Source organism: Stegastes partitus, unplaced genomic scaffold (assembly GCF_000690725.1).
Source record: "Stegastes partitus isolate 25-593 unplaced genomic scaffold, Stegastes_partitus-1.0.2 Scaffold288, whole genome shotgun sequence".
Classification (NCBI taxonomy): Eukaryota; Metazoa; Chordata; class Actinopteri; family Pomacentridae; genus Stegastes; species Stegastes partitus.
In genome coordinates, this window is record NW_007578019.1 from 472,793 (window position 1) to 492,497 (window position 19,705).

Below are 19,705 nucleotides of genomic sequence, written 5' to 3' on the forward strand. Positions count from 1 at the left end.
CCAGCCTCAAGAAATTGAGATAGTGTCAGATGAATTTGAAGACTGCATGTATGAAAACGTCTACCATGAATCAAACATCTATTAATCAGCCACTAGTGCTTTGTCCTGTGGAGGGTTGTGAGGAGCTGGAGGCTATCCCATCTCACAATGGTTGAAAAGCAGTGGAAGTCACTAGTAGATGGCAGGGCTGACACAAAGACACAGACAACCATTGTCTCCCAGACTCATACCCACTGCCAATTTAGAATCACTATTAACTTAAAATGCATGTCTTTGGACCATCGTAGGAGTAACCTCAGAAAACCCAGAAAAACCCCACACAGAAAAACTCAGAACCCAGAACAGTGCAAATACTCCATGCATTTTGGTGAATGCTCACATTTTTCATTTGCTATTGAAATAATTTGGTCAAAAATGACAACAAATGATGGATTATATTCTTCACCCTGGTCCATGTGGTTAGCATCACCAACATACACTTGCCAGTCTAGAAATAGTTAAGAAAACAGACAAAGCAGAACAGGCAGCTCAGTAGCACTTCTTTCAAACAGCCTGTATTGCCCAGTTGCCTAGTTACAACATGTACAACAGTTGCATCATATACCTGAAACACTCACGGTTTGGGTCCAGCATCACTCCAGCACAGATGTTTTCATCACTGACACTAAGGAGTTAACACTTGACTGGGCAAGTCCAAAACAAAGGGAAAGCACACACGCAACGACAACACAGAGAAACTGCAGCAGAAAGGATGTGGACAAGAGGTCAGGGAAGTTTCATGTTTGAGTTTGGGTAAGGGTCCAGTCTCTTTTTTTTCCCCCACCCCTGTCTCAGTGAGTCAGCCGTGGGTTTGTCTCTGAATTCAGCCTCCTTCCTCTGCCTGCCTTCACTCCTGTCACTGCGAATCAGCTTTGTGTTACTGCAAACATCTCACTCCACCAGTCCTGACTCTGATCACCCACTCAGGAGACTGAAAAAATGAAGCAAAAGGCAGACAAAAAGAAGGAATGACTGATAAAGAATGCAAGAAAGAAAGAAAAAAAAAAGAAACCAGAAATCCCCAAAATCTGCCCAGTAACAGCTGATAAGATAAAATCAGAAGCGATAATAAGAATGATTGTAGGAGAGTAAATCTTGCTTTTTTATGTGTAACATGTCCCAAATAGAAGAAGGAAAAAAAAGGTTAAAAGAACATTTTCTTTGCAAAATCCCTCATCTCTGAAAAGCAGGGACACTGGTGCGGTGGAGAAAATGTAATTCACTTTTATTCTACACCAGAGTCTCGCTGGTACATGACAGTTTGAGCAGATCACAAAAGTCATTAGAGAACTTTGAAGGCAGAAGCAGTTTTCACATAAACCCCAGTGCTGAACGGCTCCCTTTAAGCTCCCCTGCACTTGCAGAGTACACAGAGAAAAGCAGGCAGTACCAGCCACTGATTGCATAATTACCTGCTGCCTTTAGTAAATCAGATGCTAATTACACACAGACTGCGACTGCAAATAGAATGAATGCTCTCTGGCACGAGTCTTCGCACATCCGTCAATCAGCGCACACGTCCCTCAATCTGCATGATCAAGTCAGCAGAGGGCCGTAACACGAGTTAGTGCGTCACCTCATTGGCTCAGTACGGTTTGTTGGTTGGTTGGTTTTATTGAATGATGGGCGAAATAGTTTTAATACTTATTCTCCCACCTCAAAGCTCTGCTCAGAAGATTGTGCTTTATACACTTATTGTGAGACTTGGAGGTTTGCAGGCAGTTTTTTTTTTTAAAGCTGGCCCGACGGTGCTCTTACGTTACACAGAATTCCAGAGAATTCCACATTCTGACTGTCTGGAAGCTGTGGACTCACTTTTAGTAACCAGACAGTAAACAATCAGCAATAACAATTTTTGGATGATTTGGAACCAGTAGCAACACTGACACATATCTGAAGACTGTAACTTGACCAAAAATGCACAATAGATAAAGACATTATGAGGGATTCTCTCTCTCAAGCTTCAAATGTTTCTTCCTGGGTTTCCAGTAGCTTCATTCTTGTCAAAGGATCTTGTATAACACTGTGTTTTCAATCCAGGTATAACTGGGTGGTTATTAGTGAGCAGGATATCATAAAAAGTAGCTCTCATGTAACCATTTTTACATGTTTACATTCCAGATAAGGCCAACATTTATGAAGGATTTTACATTTTTGTCCACAACACCTGACACCTCAGGAAATGAGGTGTCAGGGTTAACAGACTCACAGTTTTCACTAAACCTGCTTTGTGAAACGGACCCCTGCAGTATTTGCAACATACATATGTTTCTTCCTGGTTTCATGCAGTTTAATTGTGACCATCACATGTAAAAGTATTTTGTTGCAGCTTTGCATTAGAATTTGTGTTTTTTTTTTGTTTTTTTTTTCCTTTCAACATTTTTTATTACAATTCTTCTCCTGGCATCAATTAAACTCTTAAAACTAATCCTTGATCAAAATTTCACATTTTGATTTAATTTTTTCATAAAAAGAATCCATTCAGGCCTTTAAATGGCTTAGATGCAAAGCAGCGATTCAAATATTTGTTTCTTTTTTGTTTTCTTCCTTCATTCAAGAGACTATTAAAATCTCTTGTCTTCTTGTTTCACTTAGTCAGTCCATTCTGTAGAGCACAAGGATGTGGCTGCAATTCACAGTCATTCTGCTTTTGGTGGAAAAAAAAACAAAAAAAAACACACTCTGGCTTGTTTGTATTTTTTAAAACCAATCACAGCCGTCTTGGGTGATGCTAAGTGACTGATTCTGCTTCGGTGTTCCCATAAAATAATGACAAGTACACGACTTTGGTGGAAGCTTTGCACACGGAAAAGTCAAGCTTATTTATAGGATTGTGCAGGTTCGCCAGTGATATGTGCATTAATTTTAAAAATATGGCATAGTTCCTAAAGGTGAAGCACCACTGTGTTCTATTTGTACGTTTCATATTTTGCTTGCTTTCCATGACAAATCCTTGGCTGTGGTACTAATTAACCCTGGTCCTGTTCTGGTCATATTATCAAAAATCTGCCTTTTAGGGGCACAAGCACTTCTCGCCTGATTTAAATATATTAGTCATCTTCTCTAGTGTCCTCACAAAGAACTGTGAGCAGTTTGTTTAATAATGCGTCCTCCATTCCAGCCAAGATATGTGCAGAGAGCTAATGACAGATCGGTTATCTCTGTTAGCCATTAGCCTTAGTGTGCGGAATCATTTGAGGATGTAATTAACTCCTATTGTGCTAGAGATGGGTCGTTAGCAAACGAGTCTGAGACGTATGTAGCATCAAGCTGATTATCCTGCTTATGGTGGTGACCCACAAGAAGCAAGAAGTTAAACACGACGTTGAAGCCGGCTCTGATCACTGAGCAGTTATGTTTTTGTGATCACCTACAGAATGCAGATGAAAGCACAGTGTTTCCTCACCTCAGATGCAGACACAGCACAAAGACATTTGTCATATTACAAAAGTGTTTGCACTGAGAGAATGATTTTGTGATGTGGTAAACAATAAAACGTCGGTCCAGATCTTCCACACGTGTGCACTTTAAATCTGTGCAGCTTGTAAGGAAGCTTCTCATGTCTTACAGTCTGAGTGCACAGAGAGCATTATAGGTAATGTGCTTTTACATTTTACATCCAGAGGCTCACTGGGAAGCCACCCATTTACATAAATAAACAAGGTTCCTTCATACGAGTGAAATGTGAGCGTTCACTGTGTTACAGTAAATCATAGGGGGGATCTATTTGTTTGTTTCCGTTGTCTCTCGATGATAAATCATTGATAGCCCTGTTGAAATCCTCCTTGCTGCAAGACTGTAATAAAACCACAAACATCCTGGCGGATGAGCTGAGGCCGAACATTTGTATGACGAGCCACTCCTTGTCAAACAGCTCCCTGATGTCGCATAAGGCCGGCAGAGTTGGTCAGAAGGAAAGTCAGGCAGCTGTCGCAAAACTGTATTTCCCCAAACAGCTTTTTTTTTTTCCTTTTTTTTGGTATGATTCATCTAAAATCCTCCCCACCCCCGGCTTCTACTTGAGGCCGTTTTCATGCATACATATTTTTCTGATTACAGATTGGTACTTTGTAGTCGGCCCGTTGCTTTTTCCCAGAAAAGAGCACTCAAGTTTTGGTCTCCTGTTACTCCTGAGTGCTCCCACTCAGCTTCAGCTGCAGGGGTCCCTGTTAAGGTACTTTTAACAGCTGATATGATCTGCAATCAGAGGACTCACTTAAACTAGTGTCTTTTAAACTGCACAAAGACAAAAATAAATTTAAAAAAACAAAAAATCTGCCGATCTGAACGTTTTAAGGTCTTCATTTGATAGTGGACTTTCATACATATCTTGGTAACTATTCACTGTAACCATTGTCAGGAGATTCAGGGCACACTTTTTATGGCATAAATGTTAATGTTTAGGGAGGGACAGAGAGGACATTAAGTCATCCCAAGTCAAAAAGTCCAAGCAAAGCCTCAAGTCACTGGTGTTAAATCCAAGTTGAGTTGCAGAGGTCTTTGGCGATTTTATCATATCTAGTCTAAATTCATCAAATTTGTGACTTGAGTCTGACTTGAGTCTGAGTCATGTAACTCCAGTCGACACCTCTGGAAAAACATGAGGGTTGAGGCATTAATCTGAGAGCATTATTCAGGCTCACATTTGATTAAAACTGAATCACAATACAAACTGGTTTGACTTAACTCTGTTTCACTTGAAACAAGGTTCTCCAAACATCTTTTGGCAAAATGCAGCTGAAACAGACGCTTCTTAGGTCAAGAACAGCAAATACCCAGGGTACAAAAGGGAGCTAGAGCATTTCAACACGACTATGTTGTCATCAAAGTAGACAAAACAATGAGGCAGATACAGATACAGTCAACCTAAACTGGCTTTACAGCTGGCATTGGATACCTGCCTTCCGTCCTGGTATCTTTAAGACAGGTTTGCTTCGTTTCTGACATGTTAGCTGTCTGACATAATGAATTGCTTGATTTGACATGTTTCCTTGGTGCTGTCATCTTGTTGTACACTTTTGTGTACCTTATGACAGGCTTGTGTTGTTTGTGGCATGTTGTTGAGGTGTGGTACTTAGACACTGACTATGTCAACTCCGACCCTTAGATTTATCATCCAGTATATTTGAAACATCAATTATCTGATGACAACTGTAAACCTCCATCCATCCATTACCTATACACCGCTTAATCCTCACTAGGGTCGTGGAGTCTATCCCAGCTGACTTAGGGTGAAAGCAGGGGACACCCTGGACAGATCGCCAGTCTATCACAGGGCAACACTTAGAGACAGACAAACAAACACACTCACATTCACACCTACGGTCAATTTAGAATCACCAATTAACCTCAACATGTTTTTGGACTGTGTAAGAAAGCCGGAGAACCCAGAGAGAACCCAAACTGCACAGGGAGAACATGTAAACTCCACACAGAAAGATGCTGGGCATCCTAACGCAAACCGGGGATCTTCTGGCCGTGAGGCAACGGTGCGAACCAATGAGCCACCTTGCAGCCCCCACTTGCAAACCTGGTTGAGGTTAAATATATATATCCATTTGAATCATGTCTTTGTCCACTTTGAGTCTATCCATTTGCTACTGTTTGCACAATAAAAGAACATGAATTAGGCAGTTTGCTACAGCCCTGGTGTTCTACTCTACACTGTTTTACATGTGCTTACTTGTCGGTTACTGAAAGTGCAGCTCACCTGATTTTTACACTAATACCACTACTGACAGTATCCTTGAAGACACATTATCTGTATTTCTACCACAATGTTATCATGTTTCGAGCTATTGTGTACACGCTGTACAAATACTTGTTTCCTTTGCTTGATGCTGTCCTTGAACTTAGATTTTTCCTTTACAGCAGAACAGTCAACCCACCAAGGAGGGTCTTTGTTTTGCACATTCACACATTTTTATCGTGTTTCTTTCTGTTTTCAAGCGCTCACTGGTGTTTATTTCCATTTTCTCTACATGTTATAGCAGTTAGTGACATATGAAGCAATAATGTCCTTCTGTCATCATAAATTAAGACCAGGACATTTTTGGTCATAAAGCCTTGCCTTCACTCGCCTGTTGACAGCTCCCATAAAAGTCTTCATCTGCCCCAGATGGACAGTAAACTCCACCCGGCTAACAGCTCCCCAGTCAAAGTGTCACCATATCTGACTTCAGCTGCATGTATTTGCATGTGGAATGTGTGTGCTGCAGTAGTTCATCTTGTATGATAGGTTTTTCCCTCTTGATCGACTGGTCATCTGGGTAGATTACATGTCTGATCTGCGTGTTGATAGATTACTGCCACCACACAGCCTGAGTCGGCTATCTCCGGCTCTGGTTCTTATGGCATCTCGTTTGCTCTAACAGACAGATTTGGTGTGGTGTTTATAGATTTACCCTTGCAGCGGCTGGGTATGCAGATGGGGAGGATTGACCTGCTGCGACCTTGGAAGAGTGCCCTGGCGGAGGACGACAGCGACCTCGGGATGGGCAGGACGTGCTGCAATGCAGCAGAGCAGATCAGGGCGCTGCATGCTCTCACCCACACACATACACAAACACATAAACTGCAGCGTTAGATCATGAAATGGCGCAACATTCGCAGATGCACACAAATCAATATAAACACACACACTTCATCTTCCTGGTTAAGCAGGCAGAGGTGTTTCCTAATCAACCTGCTGCTGCCTGGCTGACACGCGCACACACACCACTCACATGACTGTGCATAATGAACAGTACACACACAAGCATTTACTCACACTGTTACTACCACATTCTTTCATAAATTCACACATGAACAATGACACAGGGTGCTTGTGGATATACACACAGACACGTGAACTGCAGAGTAGAAATAAGAGATGGAAAACCTATAAACTCTTAACAAGCACATCCTGACAGACTAATGGCATCAATGAAGTAGATATTAGAACATTTGTATTACTGTACATCTGCAGCACACACAGTTATATACATGAAAAAATAATACACTTGTCAGTTGTTTTTTTCTCCACGCACTGCTCTTATTGCATTACAGATAAAGCAATGATTCGATTCCGTCAGCCACTATAGGTCCCCCATAGGAGGAGAATATGCAACAGCAGCTCTAAGACATGCGATTTAAACACCAGCACAGCACAGAGCCTCATTAAAGGGATTTTCTGTAGCAAAATAAGTAAACCCTAATGACTCTGAGCAATCAGATCAAACCAGATCAGCATCAGTTTATTTTCTTTTGCACTTTGGGTGAACTAGTAAACCCAGTTGGCGACCAAACACAGTTTTGTATTTACAACCTTTCACTGACCTTCACACATTTCCTGGAGGTGCAGCCATAAGTGACCTTATCTGACCTTGACTTAAATGCCTCACTCTGATACTAATGTCAAAGAATAAGGCTTTTTGTCAATAAATTACATGTAAACACTGAATTAATTCCTCTAAGAAGTATTGTGTCTGATATATTTAAATAGTGCTCCATTGTGGTCAAAATTGCAAAAAACACAGCAGTGAATGACACTGGCTGTTTATTCCCTTCGATCTTCTGTTCCTATACTTACTCTAAATGCAAATTAATCCAAAACTGAAAGCAGTCCCCAATAAATGTTGACTTTTTCTGCTGTTTGAGTAACATTTGCAAAAAAAAACAAAAAAAAAAAACTACAGTACATTGATGTTTTAGGAAATTGTTGGGCTGTGCGTCATTTTTAAAGATTGACATCTTAAGTACAAACTCATGTTTTTGAGTGTCACAGACAGAGAGGACTGAAAGTTTTGAGAGATGGACCGGAAATTATTGGTTTTGGCGGTTTTGCTGACGATGAGCAAAATAGAAAATATTGTCGTTTGCATAAAGGGTAAACACAGACCTACGCACCGCAGTGTCGGAAATCCTTATTAGTGAAGCAGATGTTGCAGGATATGAGGAAAAAGCAGTGGGTGTCAAGGAAGGAAGAACTGGCTGTTGGAGTTCCACTGATTTAACAGGAACTTCTGTCCAGTTTGACGCTATTGTTGCCCATCTGTCGGGATGAGATCAGGCTTCATATGAGGGGCTTAACACGGTGGTCTGCATGTGTTTTTGCTGATTGATTCAACTTCTTGTCATTATACACTTGGGGGATGGGAAAGGGTTTCATTTTACTGTTATCTTCCAGCAACTTGTTTTTGTCCCTGCTGCTTCATGAGACTTATAGATTTGTTTCGAACCTTATAATTGGCTTCACAACATGTCCGATGTGACCTTTAGCTGCAGGATCAAAGGTCAGTATGGAGTCACCTTCAAGTCATTTCAACGCTCTGGAATAAAACTTGAATAAACAATGCACTTTTAGATAAAGAAGTCTGTTTATTATTTGATATATATCATATGCATTTTCATATAATAGTTCTAATACCAGTAAGTCAAAAATAATAATCATATTATATTTGTATATATAGATATATAGAAAACTAATCCAATAATCTACTTTTTACTTGGACTTTACTTCCTTGTAGAAAACAACATGGAGAAATGTATAATCTTCTCCCCAGCTTCAATATAGGCGCTTTAAGGGAGCAAAGAAGATAATACAAAAAAGAAAAATTACACCTGAACATTGCATCTCATAGAACTAGAACATCTGTCAGCAGCTAGTAATGTTGACCATCTCGGTTTAAGACACAGGAAGAGGTTGTTTTTTTGTTTTTTTTTCTTTGCTAGAACATCTTTGACAAATATGTTTTTGTTTTCAGTTGAAATGGCTGTTAAAAGTTGTGGATCTTTGTACGAGGAAGGTGGAGGAGACGCTCATGTAATCATGTGGATTTTTGGAGACAGAATGTTAGATTACACCAGTCTCGTTACACAATTTGATGATAGATCTCTAATGACGAAGGAAAGAGGAGAAAATCCCGGAGAGAGATAGGAAGAAGAGGCAAGAGCGTAGGAAAATGATTATGATTTCGAATGGCAGGGGGTGTAGAAAGTTTTATGTGCTTCTCCACCAGTGACCTACGTTTGTAAACAGAGGGTAGCAGCACACACAGTGCAATGTCCTCTTCGTTTCTTCATCCCCACTCCACAGCGTCCCTCCCTGTGTCTCCAGGAGGTAGCCATGTCACAGTTGGCAGGGACACACATCCACTCACATCCAGAGTTTTACTGACCAGCGTCTCCCAAAATAATCTCCACCCCTGTCCGCTCAAACTCTCGATATGTCGAAACAAAAACATGGAGGCAGGCTGTTTAAAGGGTTGTGGACATGGATGAGGCCGCGGACTACAGACCGTCTGGGGTCGTGGAAGCTGGCTTCCAGGGGTCCCCATGTCTGCCAAGGCCAGAGACGCAGGAGGCCGTTCCCACTGCAACCCCTCCTCCCTTGGAGAGGCGTGGGCGGCACAGTTGGGGTCAAGAGGAAGCATCAAAGCTGCACAGGAAAAGAGAAGAACAGAGCTTTGTTGACTTTGGATGGCATTGTTGTTCCCTGATTGATCTAATCACCTATAAGTTTGGTTTGAAGTAGTTTTGTAGGTTGTTGCAGCTGTTTTTTTTTTTAACTGGTTTCTTGTCTAATTCTCAGTGGATACTAGATTGTACAAATATATCAGCATCAGATAACAACAGTGACAACCATAATGCTTCTGGATACAAGACCCTTTCTATTAACAGTATAGTCATAGGTCAGATAAACTTATGTGCAATATATAAGGTGCAATATAACATCTTATATATAATATAAAGTGCACTTTATTAGGCTCTCTGTCCAAACTCTTACAGTATTTATGTACAGTGGCTTATTTATTTTATGTATAGTGACTTTAGTTTATTTTATATTCAGCTTACATTATTTGTTTTATTTTTTCTTAATTTTCTTCCTCATATATATATTTACTAATTACTATTTGTAATATAACAAAACCCAAATCCATCTATCTCTCCAGATGCTTGCAGGTTATTAGATAAGATTTTGCATTAAAACTGAGAAGGGGCTGTAAACTGCTTGTAATTTTTAAATGGGATGTGAACATTACTCAGTCTGTAGTGATGCAAGCAGATATTTTTACACCCTGATTCTCTAACAAATCTTATTCACTGCAGACTTTTACCTTGTTGTGGAAGGAAAAGCACAGAAGTCACTAATAACATTAATGATGGCTCTGTTCTGCCCGTCTAAGTGTCCCAGTAAGCCACGATAGCGTCACAGCGAGCAACAACTCACACTTCACTGAGGACCCTGAAGCAGCTAAATAGAAGTCAGACATTATTCATTTTACCCCCACATTGCCTGATGTGACCTGTCAATACATATTCTGTAGAAAAAGTCTGATTCATCTACATTATCCTGCTGGATGAGTCCAGATCTCTAATCAGAACACAAATTATAAGCTTAACCTTGAAGGTACACTGTAAAAAAACAGAAAGGGTGCCAAAGAAAATCTGTAAAAAAAAATTCCATCAAAATAACAGCAAATAATAACCACACTTTTTAGCAGATTTAAATAAGTAAAACAGTAACAAAGTCATTTTATTGTCACATGCTGTAAAAGAACAATTGCAGATTTTTGATGTATCATGTAAAATTTTGGCTCTTTTTTTGAACAGTCTCAATGCATGTTTTTTAATGTGTTCTTGCCAGATATTTGCATTTTGACAAAACAGAGAAAACATGTAAAGTAACAGTTAAATATAATTTACTTTCTAATATTGGCAAACATCTGTAAAGTACTATTATTTCTGCTGATTTAAATACAGTAAAATGTCATTTTAAACTCAAGGATTGTAGCTACCGTTTGTAAATATATATATATATATGACTCGTTATTGTCTGTAATTTAGCAAAATTGGGAAAATCTGTAAAATAGCACTTCAACTTAAAAGAAAATCTACTTCAAAAAAAAAAAAAAGATAGATTTTGACAGTGAAGTCTGAAGCTGTAAATGTTAATTAGCTGACAATACAAATATTTTTGTGCTAATGCTCATAATTCTCATAAACACCAACCATTTGGTTTTTAGTCTGGCAAACCAGAAGATAATCTTTGCTTGTTACTGAATTCTAAATCCTTAGCCAATGATTTATTAAGCATCAATGCAGCAATTGGCTACAGCCTGTCACCTCGTTTCACAAATGGATAGGTAGATGAAAACATACAAGTCTGTGGAGAGAAACAAAAGCAAGCGAGACAGAGTTTGAGCAAGTAAGATGTTCGTCTCTGCAGCCTTTTGTGTTGGTTATCAGTGACAGATCCTTTTGTTCCTGCCTGCGTCTGTCTCCAGCGAGCCGAGGGACGACCACAGGACCTGACTTCAGTCTGCAATGTTAGCACATCCTTGTTGCGTTTCTCTGAGCTCGCAAATCATCTACTGACACAAAGTACACTTTCTTCTTTTCTTCACCTGAGTCATTGATATTTTTGTAGGAGGTAAGTGGGAGTGGGCCAAGGCACAGAACGGGTGACGGATTGAAAATACTCATGTGAAAGAAAAGGAGAAAGACTCTCTGCTGTGTGTGTTAGAATAAGTCATCAACATGTGGCAGAACAACTGGCATTTGTGCGGCATTCAATCGTATGTGGTTGCATGCCGTTTGCAGGAGTGGCCGAGGGGGGCACGGCTGTCCTCCAGGGGGAGGTATGTCTTGTCTTGCAGTCATTAAATATTAACACAGCCATCTCGGCCTCCCGCTGGGGCCTGATTGAAGATGTAGGATGGCATAAGGGGACAGGATAGAGTCACCTCTAACTCTATAGTCCCACTGTAAACCCACTGTGATTACACCTGGGCCAGACTAAGCATGCAACCACATTACTCATCTGGAGGCGGCACACCGGACAAACTCATGGAACAACCCAGCAATGACACTGGATCACAACAGAATACATTTCACTGATCACCTACTGATTACCAAGAATCTAAATATTCCTATATTTTACGCACCCCTGACAAAGAGATCTCATTATTTAATGTAAATCCTTCTAATGTGAATCCCTCTAACCCAACAAAATGTAAATAGGCTTCGAGACTGCCGCTGAAGGAAGCGTGCTGTATGGTAAAATAGAATAATGGGAGCTAATTACAGGATTATGGGCCCTTGTGGAAAGAACAGACAATGACCTTCATTGGCTGTTCTTCTTCTTTCAAAGATTCTAATTAACGCAGAAGAGGTTTATGCAAAAGAAACAAGGTGGAGAGGGGTTCTTACCTGTCCCATAGCTTGACATTTCGACAGTTGTTGGTGCAGCAGCCGGCCGATATCAAAGCTGTGACAAAGAGAGAGGAGGAGAGTCTTAAACGTGTTGTTGTGACATGGAGAAGAGCGCCTCATTCATCTAATGATATAGAGCCGACGTCTGTCTGTTTAAACTGCCACGGCAAAGAAAAATGACTCAAATGAAGCATGTTGATGGAGCACCAACTTTTACTGTCAGTTGAAATATACTGTATCATACTATATACTGTGTCAGATATGGAAATGGAGTACAGTGAGTTTGTGATAGAACAAAAAGAGACAGAAGCTGAAGGTGTATAAAAAATACACATAACCTTTCATTTCTCATCGTCTGTTAAATCAGACTAAACCCTTCCTGTTTTAGGTCCAGTAGGATTATTAAAATAATATTTATATTTGCTAAAAGCCAGAATCATGAGTGAGAGGATTTTTTTTAGAGAATTTCTTTATTACTTTCTTCAAAGTCAGAAGTTTACATACAATAAAATTACGATGCCTTCAAACTATTTGGGAAAGCCCAGTTTGACATTTTGGAAAATACACAAATTCTCCTCTTTTTTTTTTTTTTTTGCTGAGAGTTAGAAGAAAACATCGAATCCATTGTGTTAAATTGTCTTTGATAAAAAGCTAAGAGGTGGCAGAAACATGTTGCCAGAGTCTGTCCAAAGTTCAGACCATTTCTTGACACGCAGCGTTGCAAAAAAAGAAAGTTGAGATATCTTATTTCAGCGTGATTGTCAAGACTAATCTTGTCGAGCACTGGTGAAATCCACCAGTCTGGGTTGTTTCTTGTCAGCTTGAGCTGAAAAATAGATTGAATACCTCAAAAATCCAAATCAAGAGCTGTCATCTTGAAACACGTCTAATAACCGAGTGTATTTGGTGCTTGACAATATTATCTGTATTTGACTGCACAAAAGAAGATTTAATCACCCCGAAACAAGATCATATGACTTTCTTAAATTTCCTTTTGTTTTGGAGTGTGAAGAGTAAGAAGGTCGTTTTTTTTCTTATTTTAGGAAGAAGCAGCTTATAGAAGTGAATGTTTTAGGAATTTTCGATTTCAGTTATTTCAAATATATAATTTCCAAAACCGAGCAAATTATATGAACAAACTTGAAAGACTTTGCTTTATTTTAAGATAGAATTGTTTGTATATGATGCCACAACGTTCACACATAATATCTCCAGTGCCACCATCGATAAATGACATAAAAATAGACTTTTTTTAAAATTAAATTTATTTTTATTTACCCTTTATTTAACCAGGTTAGTCCCATTGAGGTTGACATCTCTTTTGCGAGGGAGCCCTGGCCAAGAGGGCAGTAACAAAGGTTACAACAATACAACAACAAAAAATAAAATAAATAATATATAATCACTATAAGGTATTAATATAGCTGCAACAATAAAGCCACTAGCAGGTGAGGTGAATAGCATAGATTGTCCTGTTACAATGCAATTGTGGGAAATTGCTTGGAAACCTTGACCTCCTGACATTTATTCTGATGTTATTTTGGCACATACCACCTACTTAATCATTGGCACATAATCAACGCCCCCTTTAAGGCAGCGCCCTCCCCCAGCAGGTCACCACACCCAAAAATTGATCAGGAAAGGAATCAACTCGGCTTCAAAATTCCTCAGAACACAGTGTGATGTGTGGAATGCAGCAGAATGAGCCCGATCCATGAAGACCCCAAACCCACAAAACCCACAGGACACCCGCAGAGATCCTGTGTCCAAGTCCTGATTATTATGGGAGACCTAAATAATATCAGACCAACTTCTTAATTAACATGACTTCAAGTACAAATAATAAAATAGCAGAACCAGAATACATTATTGATCCTCAAGGGGGGTTAGGTTGTGTTACAATTGCTCACATTTAGGTAGAAACAAGTGAGATTAAAGAAAACATCTAAAAAAAAAAAATACGTGTCTCATAATACAGATGCAAGCAGTGAAGCCTCTACAACTTGAATTTCTGATGCCCCTGCTCACCTTAGCAAACTCTATTTTTCTGGCTTGAAAGCAGCAACAGTGCATATAAAATGTATTTCATCTTCCTAGGATGTTTTCCCCGTTTACTGCTTTTCAACACTGAATCATGGTCCCTTTATCTTTAGACAAAAGAATTTACCAAAGAAGACTCTTTCATGTCAAAGTGAAAATAGATTTCTTCAAATTAGTGTCAATTAATTAAAAATATAAAACCGAAAATAATACATAACTCACCTAATTCGACACGTCACACAGTTAGTGAAACTGATATCAGTGTATAAAGACACCTGTATCTGGAAAGTCACTGGTGAATCAGTACTCCTGGCTGTAACTACATCATGAAGCGAAAGGAACACTGTTTTCATGACTGTTTTCAAGACACTTTAGTTGTAAATTTAATAAAATAACCTAATTATATTGACCTCGATTCAATGCTGAAAAGTATTAAAAGAATTCAACTTCCAAGAGAGGTGAATACCTTTTGTAGCACAGTATTGTCAGTCTGTGTTGTAGTGTTACAGGTGACAACGATGCACCTTCACATGGTGGGCAAAAGGGAATCTTCTGAGGCCCACAAGAACACCTGCAGGCGGACGGATTTATATAAACTTCAACTCCAGGAGACAAAGATGGCAGACAGGGAGATGCAGGATTTATTTTTGCATCAAGGGGGTGACAGACTAAACAGCTCGGTCCGCCTAAAGTTCAGTTATTTTGTCTCGCAGTCAGACTGAAATCACACTATCGCCCTCAACCTTACTGCCATTAGGCCCTTGAGTCCATCTTGACATCCTCGTCCAAAGCCCCCTGCTCTGCTTTATTTCTGCCTCTCGCGAAAAATGCTGCTGTCAAACCAAATGATGCAACTCTAAAGCTGCTCTAAAGCACACAATACTGTATTTACTGTCATACACCGTCGGCTCTGTGAGCAGCTCTGTGAGCAGCTCTGGTCACAACTCGGTTCCGTTAAGCTGTGGAAAAATGCCTTTGCCTTAAGCGGCATAAGCTTGACAAAAAAAAAATAAAAAATAGAAAAATGTTATCCCTCTTTACCTTCTTTGCCCTTCAAAATTCTTTTATCCTTGCTCCCTCGCTTGATATCTCTATCTCTTTCTCTCCCGGCCAACGGTTTTCTCCTCCCCATGAGTCCATAATCATGTTTTCAGCACATTTCCTCTCCTTGCCGTGCTAACATCTCGCATTAAAGATTCATAACACTCTTGTGACCGCCAAGTTGTGCAAAAGATTCCAGTAGCCACCTTCACTCTGTTCCCTGCCCCTGCCCTCGCTGTGTTTATGTTCACGGGGGGATGTGGGAATGAGGCAAGACGGCACAAAGATATGAAAACTCTTTTAAAGAGTCGGGTGGATGCAGTGGCGGGCCGGAGGGTGTTTTCATTTGGAGGTCAGGGTGTGTGGAATGGGATTGATTTCACGGCTAAGCCTCATAGACACGCCGGGGTGAAAAAAACACACAATTGCACGCACCTCGCCTCTTCCAAACACATGAGCGCAAACAAACAGCCAGGAAGTGTGCAGGAAGTGTAGCTGATAGCTATTTAGATGGTACATCTGAAAGCAGCGTTTTGTCTCGACATGTTCTGGCGGATCAATACAGAAGCGGTCCTGCAACGAGATACAAGCAGTTTCTGTATCTGGGTTTGTATTGATGCTAAAATTACACTCAGCATGTATCGGTTCTAATAATGAATGAGAATATCCTAGGTCTGAATGTATGTTTATGCTGGTTGAATCAGAAAAACCTACTACACAATGTGATTAGTTTCATACAGTTACATGTTCTCTTCCTGTCTGGCATGTCCAGATTAATCTTCAAAAATAACTACTCGATACATTCATCCATTAGAAAATGATGATTGTGGCAAACAGGTTTGCACAGGAAATGGTTTTGCTAATGTGTGTTATTGCAAAGAAGACTACTGCAGAGTCTCAACTGTCTGGTCATTTTTACCGTCAACCATAGACTGTATATAAAAGATGGAAGTCGTGACAGTGATGTCACCCATTGGTTTGTGGACCATTTTGAAGCCTCAAGCTCTTATTTTTGCCATTGCCATCTTGACTTTTAGGATTTGGATAAGGCAAAGGAGGGGTGGATCTGACAGAGAACAATCATAAAGTTGTCCTGCCCTAAAACATACACTGCTTTATCATCTCTTTAACTGTAGTCTGACTCGCAGGGTGTACGATGTCATTAGCCGCTTATTTCAGCTGACTTGGTCCTTCCCTACCACTGTCTGCATGATACCATTTTCAAAACACACTTCAAGCTGCAAGGTGGCGCAGTTGGTTAGCACTGTTGCCTCTCAGCAAGAAGGTCGCTGGTTCACATCCCAGTGGGGGCACCGGGATCTTTATGCATGGAGTTTGCATGTTCTCCCTGTGCAGTGTGGGTTCTCTCCGGATTCTCCGGCTTCCTTCAACAAGTCAAAAAACATGTTGAGTTTAATTGGCAATCCTAAATCGTCTGCAGGTGTGAATGTGAGTGTGCTTGCTTATCTGTCTCTAAGTGTAGACCTGGGCTCACAGGGCTGCCTTCGCCCTAAGTCAGCTGGGATAGGCTTTGGATTGTGCAGTGAGGCAGACCTGCTAGTTAGGCAAAACAATATCATTCGCTTTATTTTGAGAAAACACCAAGGCCACATTCTTTGTTTGGTCCCACCCAAGTCAACTGTGAGTCAAAGTTTGTCAATTGTCAAGCTTTTTGGCACTTGATCTCCAAAATAGTGATAGCTAGAGATAGCTAGATTCCTGTAATGTTCCCTATCCTCAGATGTAGTTAAAACTATTAGGTCTATCCAAACACACGAATAACAACAAGACAAAGAACACATCTGCCTAAAGAAAATAATGACATTTTATAGTAATTTAGAATTAGAATCAACTTTATTGGTCAAGTTTGTACATGCAAACAAAGACTATCACTTCAGTTAATCTGTTTAAGAAATAAAGAAATAAACCAGAAGAATAAAGGATTGGCTAGAAGAAGAATGTATCAGTAAAAGTGATCTTCATGTTTAAATGCTGAGTAAACATACATTATGTAGGAGCTACAGATTCTCAGGTGGCGTCTCGCTGTGTGTGTAACGAGTGGCAGACACTTACATTGCTGCTGTCATGCACAAGCTTAAATATTGGCTATTTTTACTCAATACTTTCATTTTAATGTTACACTCATCTAATGATGTGGGTGTGCACTTTGCTTAGAGCAACAGAAAGTCCGTTCTGAGTTTAATTTTGAACTGATCCTGACTCCGACACTTAACCACTTATCTAATAGACTGCATTGTGAGTTTTGTTTTTTTTTTTTTAAAGTTACAATGGACAGATTTCAGCAGGTTGTGCTTCACTTAGTTTCTCCCTTTGCTATTTCTTTTCCAAGCACAGTTGTGTTTAGCTGGGCTGACACTTTGTTGTCAACATTGCATGTAGCCGTCTTAGTTAAATAAACTTTCTTGGGGGGGCAAAAAGAGTAAGAGTTAGCCTACATGCTTACATGAGCACCGCAGACTGTATATAAAGAGCGCCCACGTTGTGCAGGTCAATTGATGCTTTTAGTGTGTACAAAGAAGTGGCGTAACAACATACAGTTTTGTGCATCTCCCATCGTGTTTTGCCTTACTTTCTTCTCATTATGGAGTCAAGCTGTTAGGGCTGCCAAAAAAACATATATTTTAGGTCAGTGCCCACAATACAACTTGATTGGTTCCAGATGTTTTCAAGAGGATTTTTCATAATAATGTTCACATGTTGGCAGAGCGCTGTCATCACATGGCTGGACGAAGGTGAATGGCGCCCTTCTGTTCTCAAGCTCCAGATCAGTTTCAGCCATGCTTGATATATTTGTCTTACTGCCTCTATGTTTATTTCAGTCTGGCTAACAGTCGGGCCGCTCTGCCATTTCCCGGTATATATCTGTAGTGAATTGCAACATAAAAACAACTACGTGCAGTTAGAAAATGTGTACAGCATACAACAAAAATGAACACACCCTGGTGCAATATCATTTAAATGTCAAATGTTTCAAACTTGAAACCCCTCGCAAAACTTGCATTATTTGTAAATAGACTACTTCCTGTTATAAAAATCAAAAACAAATGCTATGGAAAGACAACATTGAAAATAAGCATAAAATCAGTGCAATATAAATCAAAACACCTGTGTTTGCTGACACACAAGTTATACAACCTGTGATCACTAAAATAAAACTGAGTACACCTGTGATTTTTATTTAGCCTAAAAACATGAATACGGTTTTAAATTGACCTGTGAACACCAAAACCTTCTCAGTTGTTGGTCCTATGTGCTGTTTCTATCTTCATGTCTGCATCATGGCTCCACAGGAAAAATAATGACTGCAAGACTTTACAAAGTTGAAATGGATGCAGGAAAGACTGTGACCACATAAAAATCTGTCAAAACACATTTGCAGCAGTAATGAGGAGGTCAAGATCGAGCCATAGTACCACTAATCAGAGCTGCAGTGGTTGTTCTCCTCAAATGATGCCACAGACAGTGCGTTACTTGTACAACACATTTTTTAAAAACTGAGGGACAAGTGCTTCAGTCTTGGCCCAAGGGTTATCAGTGGAAATCAGATTTTCTGTTACAACTCACACAGAGCAAGGACACTGCACAATGTCAACCTCTATGGATGGCATCCAAGAAAAAAATCTATGCTTGCTCTTTTTCAAAATATAACAAGATAAGTCTTTGCTAATTAATATGAAAAGAGTGATGAATATTGGCAGACATTCATTGGTCAGATCAGAACAAGATAAATTTGTACAGCTCAGACGAGGTCCAGTATGTTTGGTGTAAACCTGCCCTGGACTACTACAGTGAATGCATAGCCCTTACAGTGAGACACAGAAGTGAGAGTGTGTGCAAATGGTCTTAGGGAGATGACATTTATAGACAGACTGTGACTGCCTGTGAGAAATACAAAAATACTGGCTGACAAGATGACTCACAATCTGCAGCAACTTAGCAAAATGGGATAATTCCAGCCTGATAACGATCAAAAGCATACAGCCAAAATCAAACCAGAGTTTCTAGAGAAGAAAGAAAACTATGATCTGGCCAAGTATCGAATCCAGTAGAATGCCTTTGGGGTATTCAAAAGAGAAAGGTAGAGCAACACAACCCCTCCGACAAAGAGCAGCTTAAAAGAAAACTATATCTGAAGAATAGCAGAAAATCTCTGTAGAAATCTAGATAACACCGGTGTCCTCCAGTCTGGGGATGATTGAGTCAGTCATCAAAAATAAAGGTCGACATGCGGAATACTGAAAAGACCAGACATGAATCTCAGTAATGAAAGATGTATTGTCTTTTCTTGCATTGAGATTTTACTGTGGGGGCCTTAGAAGTAATAACTGTAACGTGATACAACTTTGAATCCTTTGACATTTAAGTGATA

At 39.9% G+C, this 19,705-nt stretch overlaps 1 protein-coding gene across 1 annotated transcript in view; it reads right to left on the reverse strand.

Annotated features, from left to right (window-relative positions):
* Positions 1 to 8,184: 8,184 nt before the first annotated feature.
* ccdc85al (coiled-coil domain containing 85A, like) overlaps positions 8,185 to 19,705 on the reverse strand; it is a 28,677-nt gene continuing 17,156 nt past the window's right edge. The window contains exons 3-4 of the mRNA XM_008282867.1: positions 12,232 to 12,289; positions 8,185 to 9,457 (exon numbers count right to left, since the gene is read on the reverse strand). Of these exons, the coding sequence (XP_008281089.1) occupies positions 9,439 to 9,457; positions 12,232 to 12,289 (77 nt within the window). The 3' untranslated portion in view covers positions 8,185 to 9,438. The remainder of the gene's footprint in view (positions 9,458 to 12,231; positions 12,290 to 19,705) is intronic.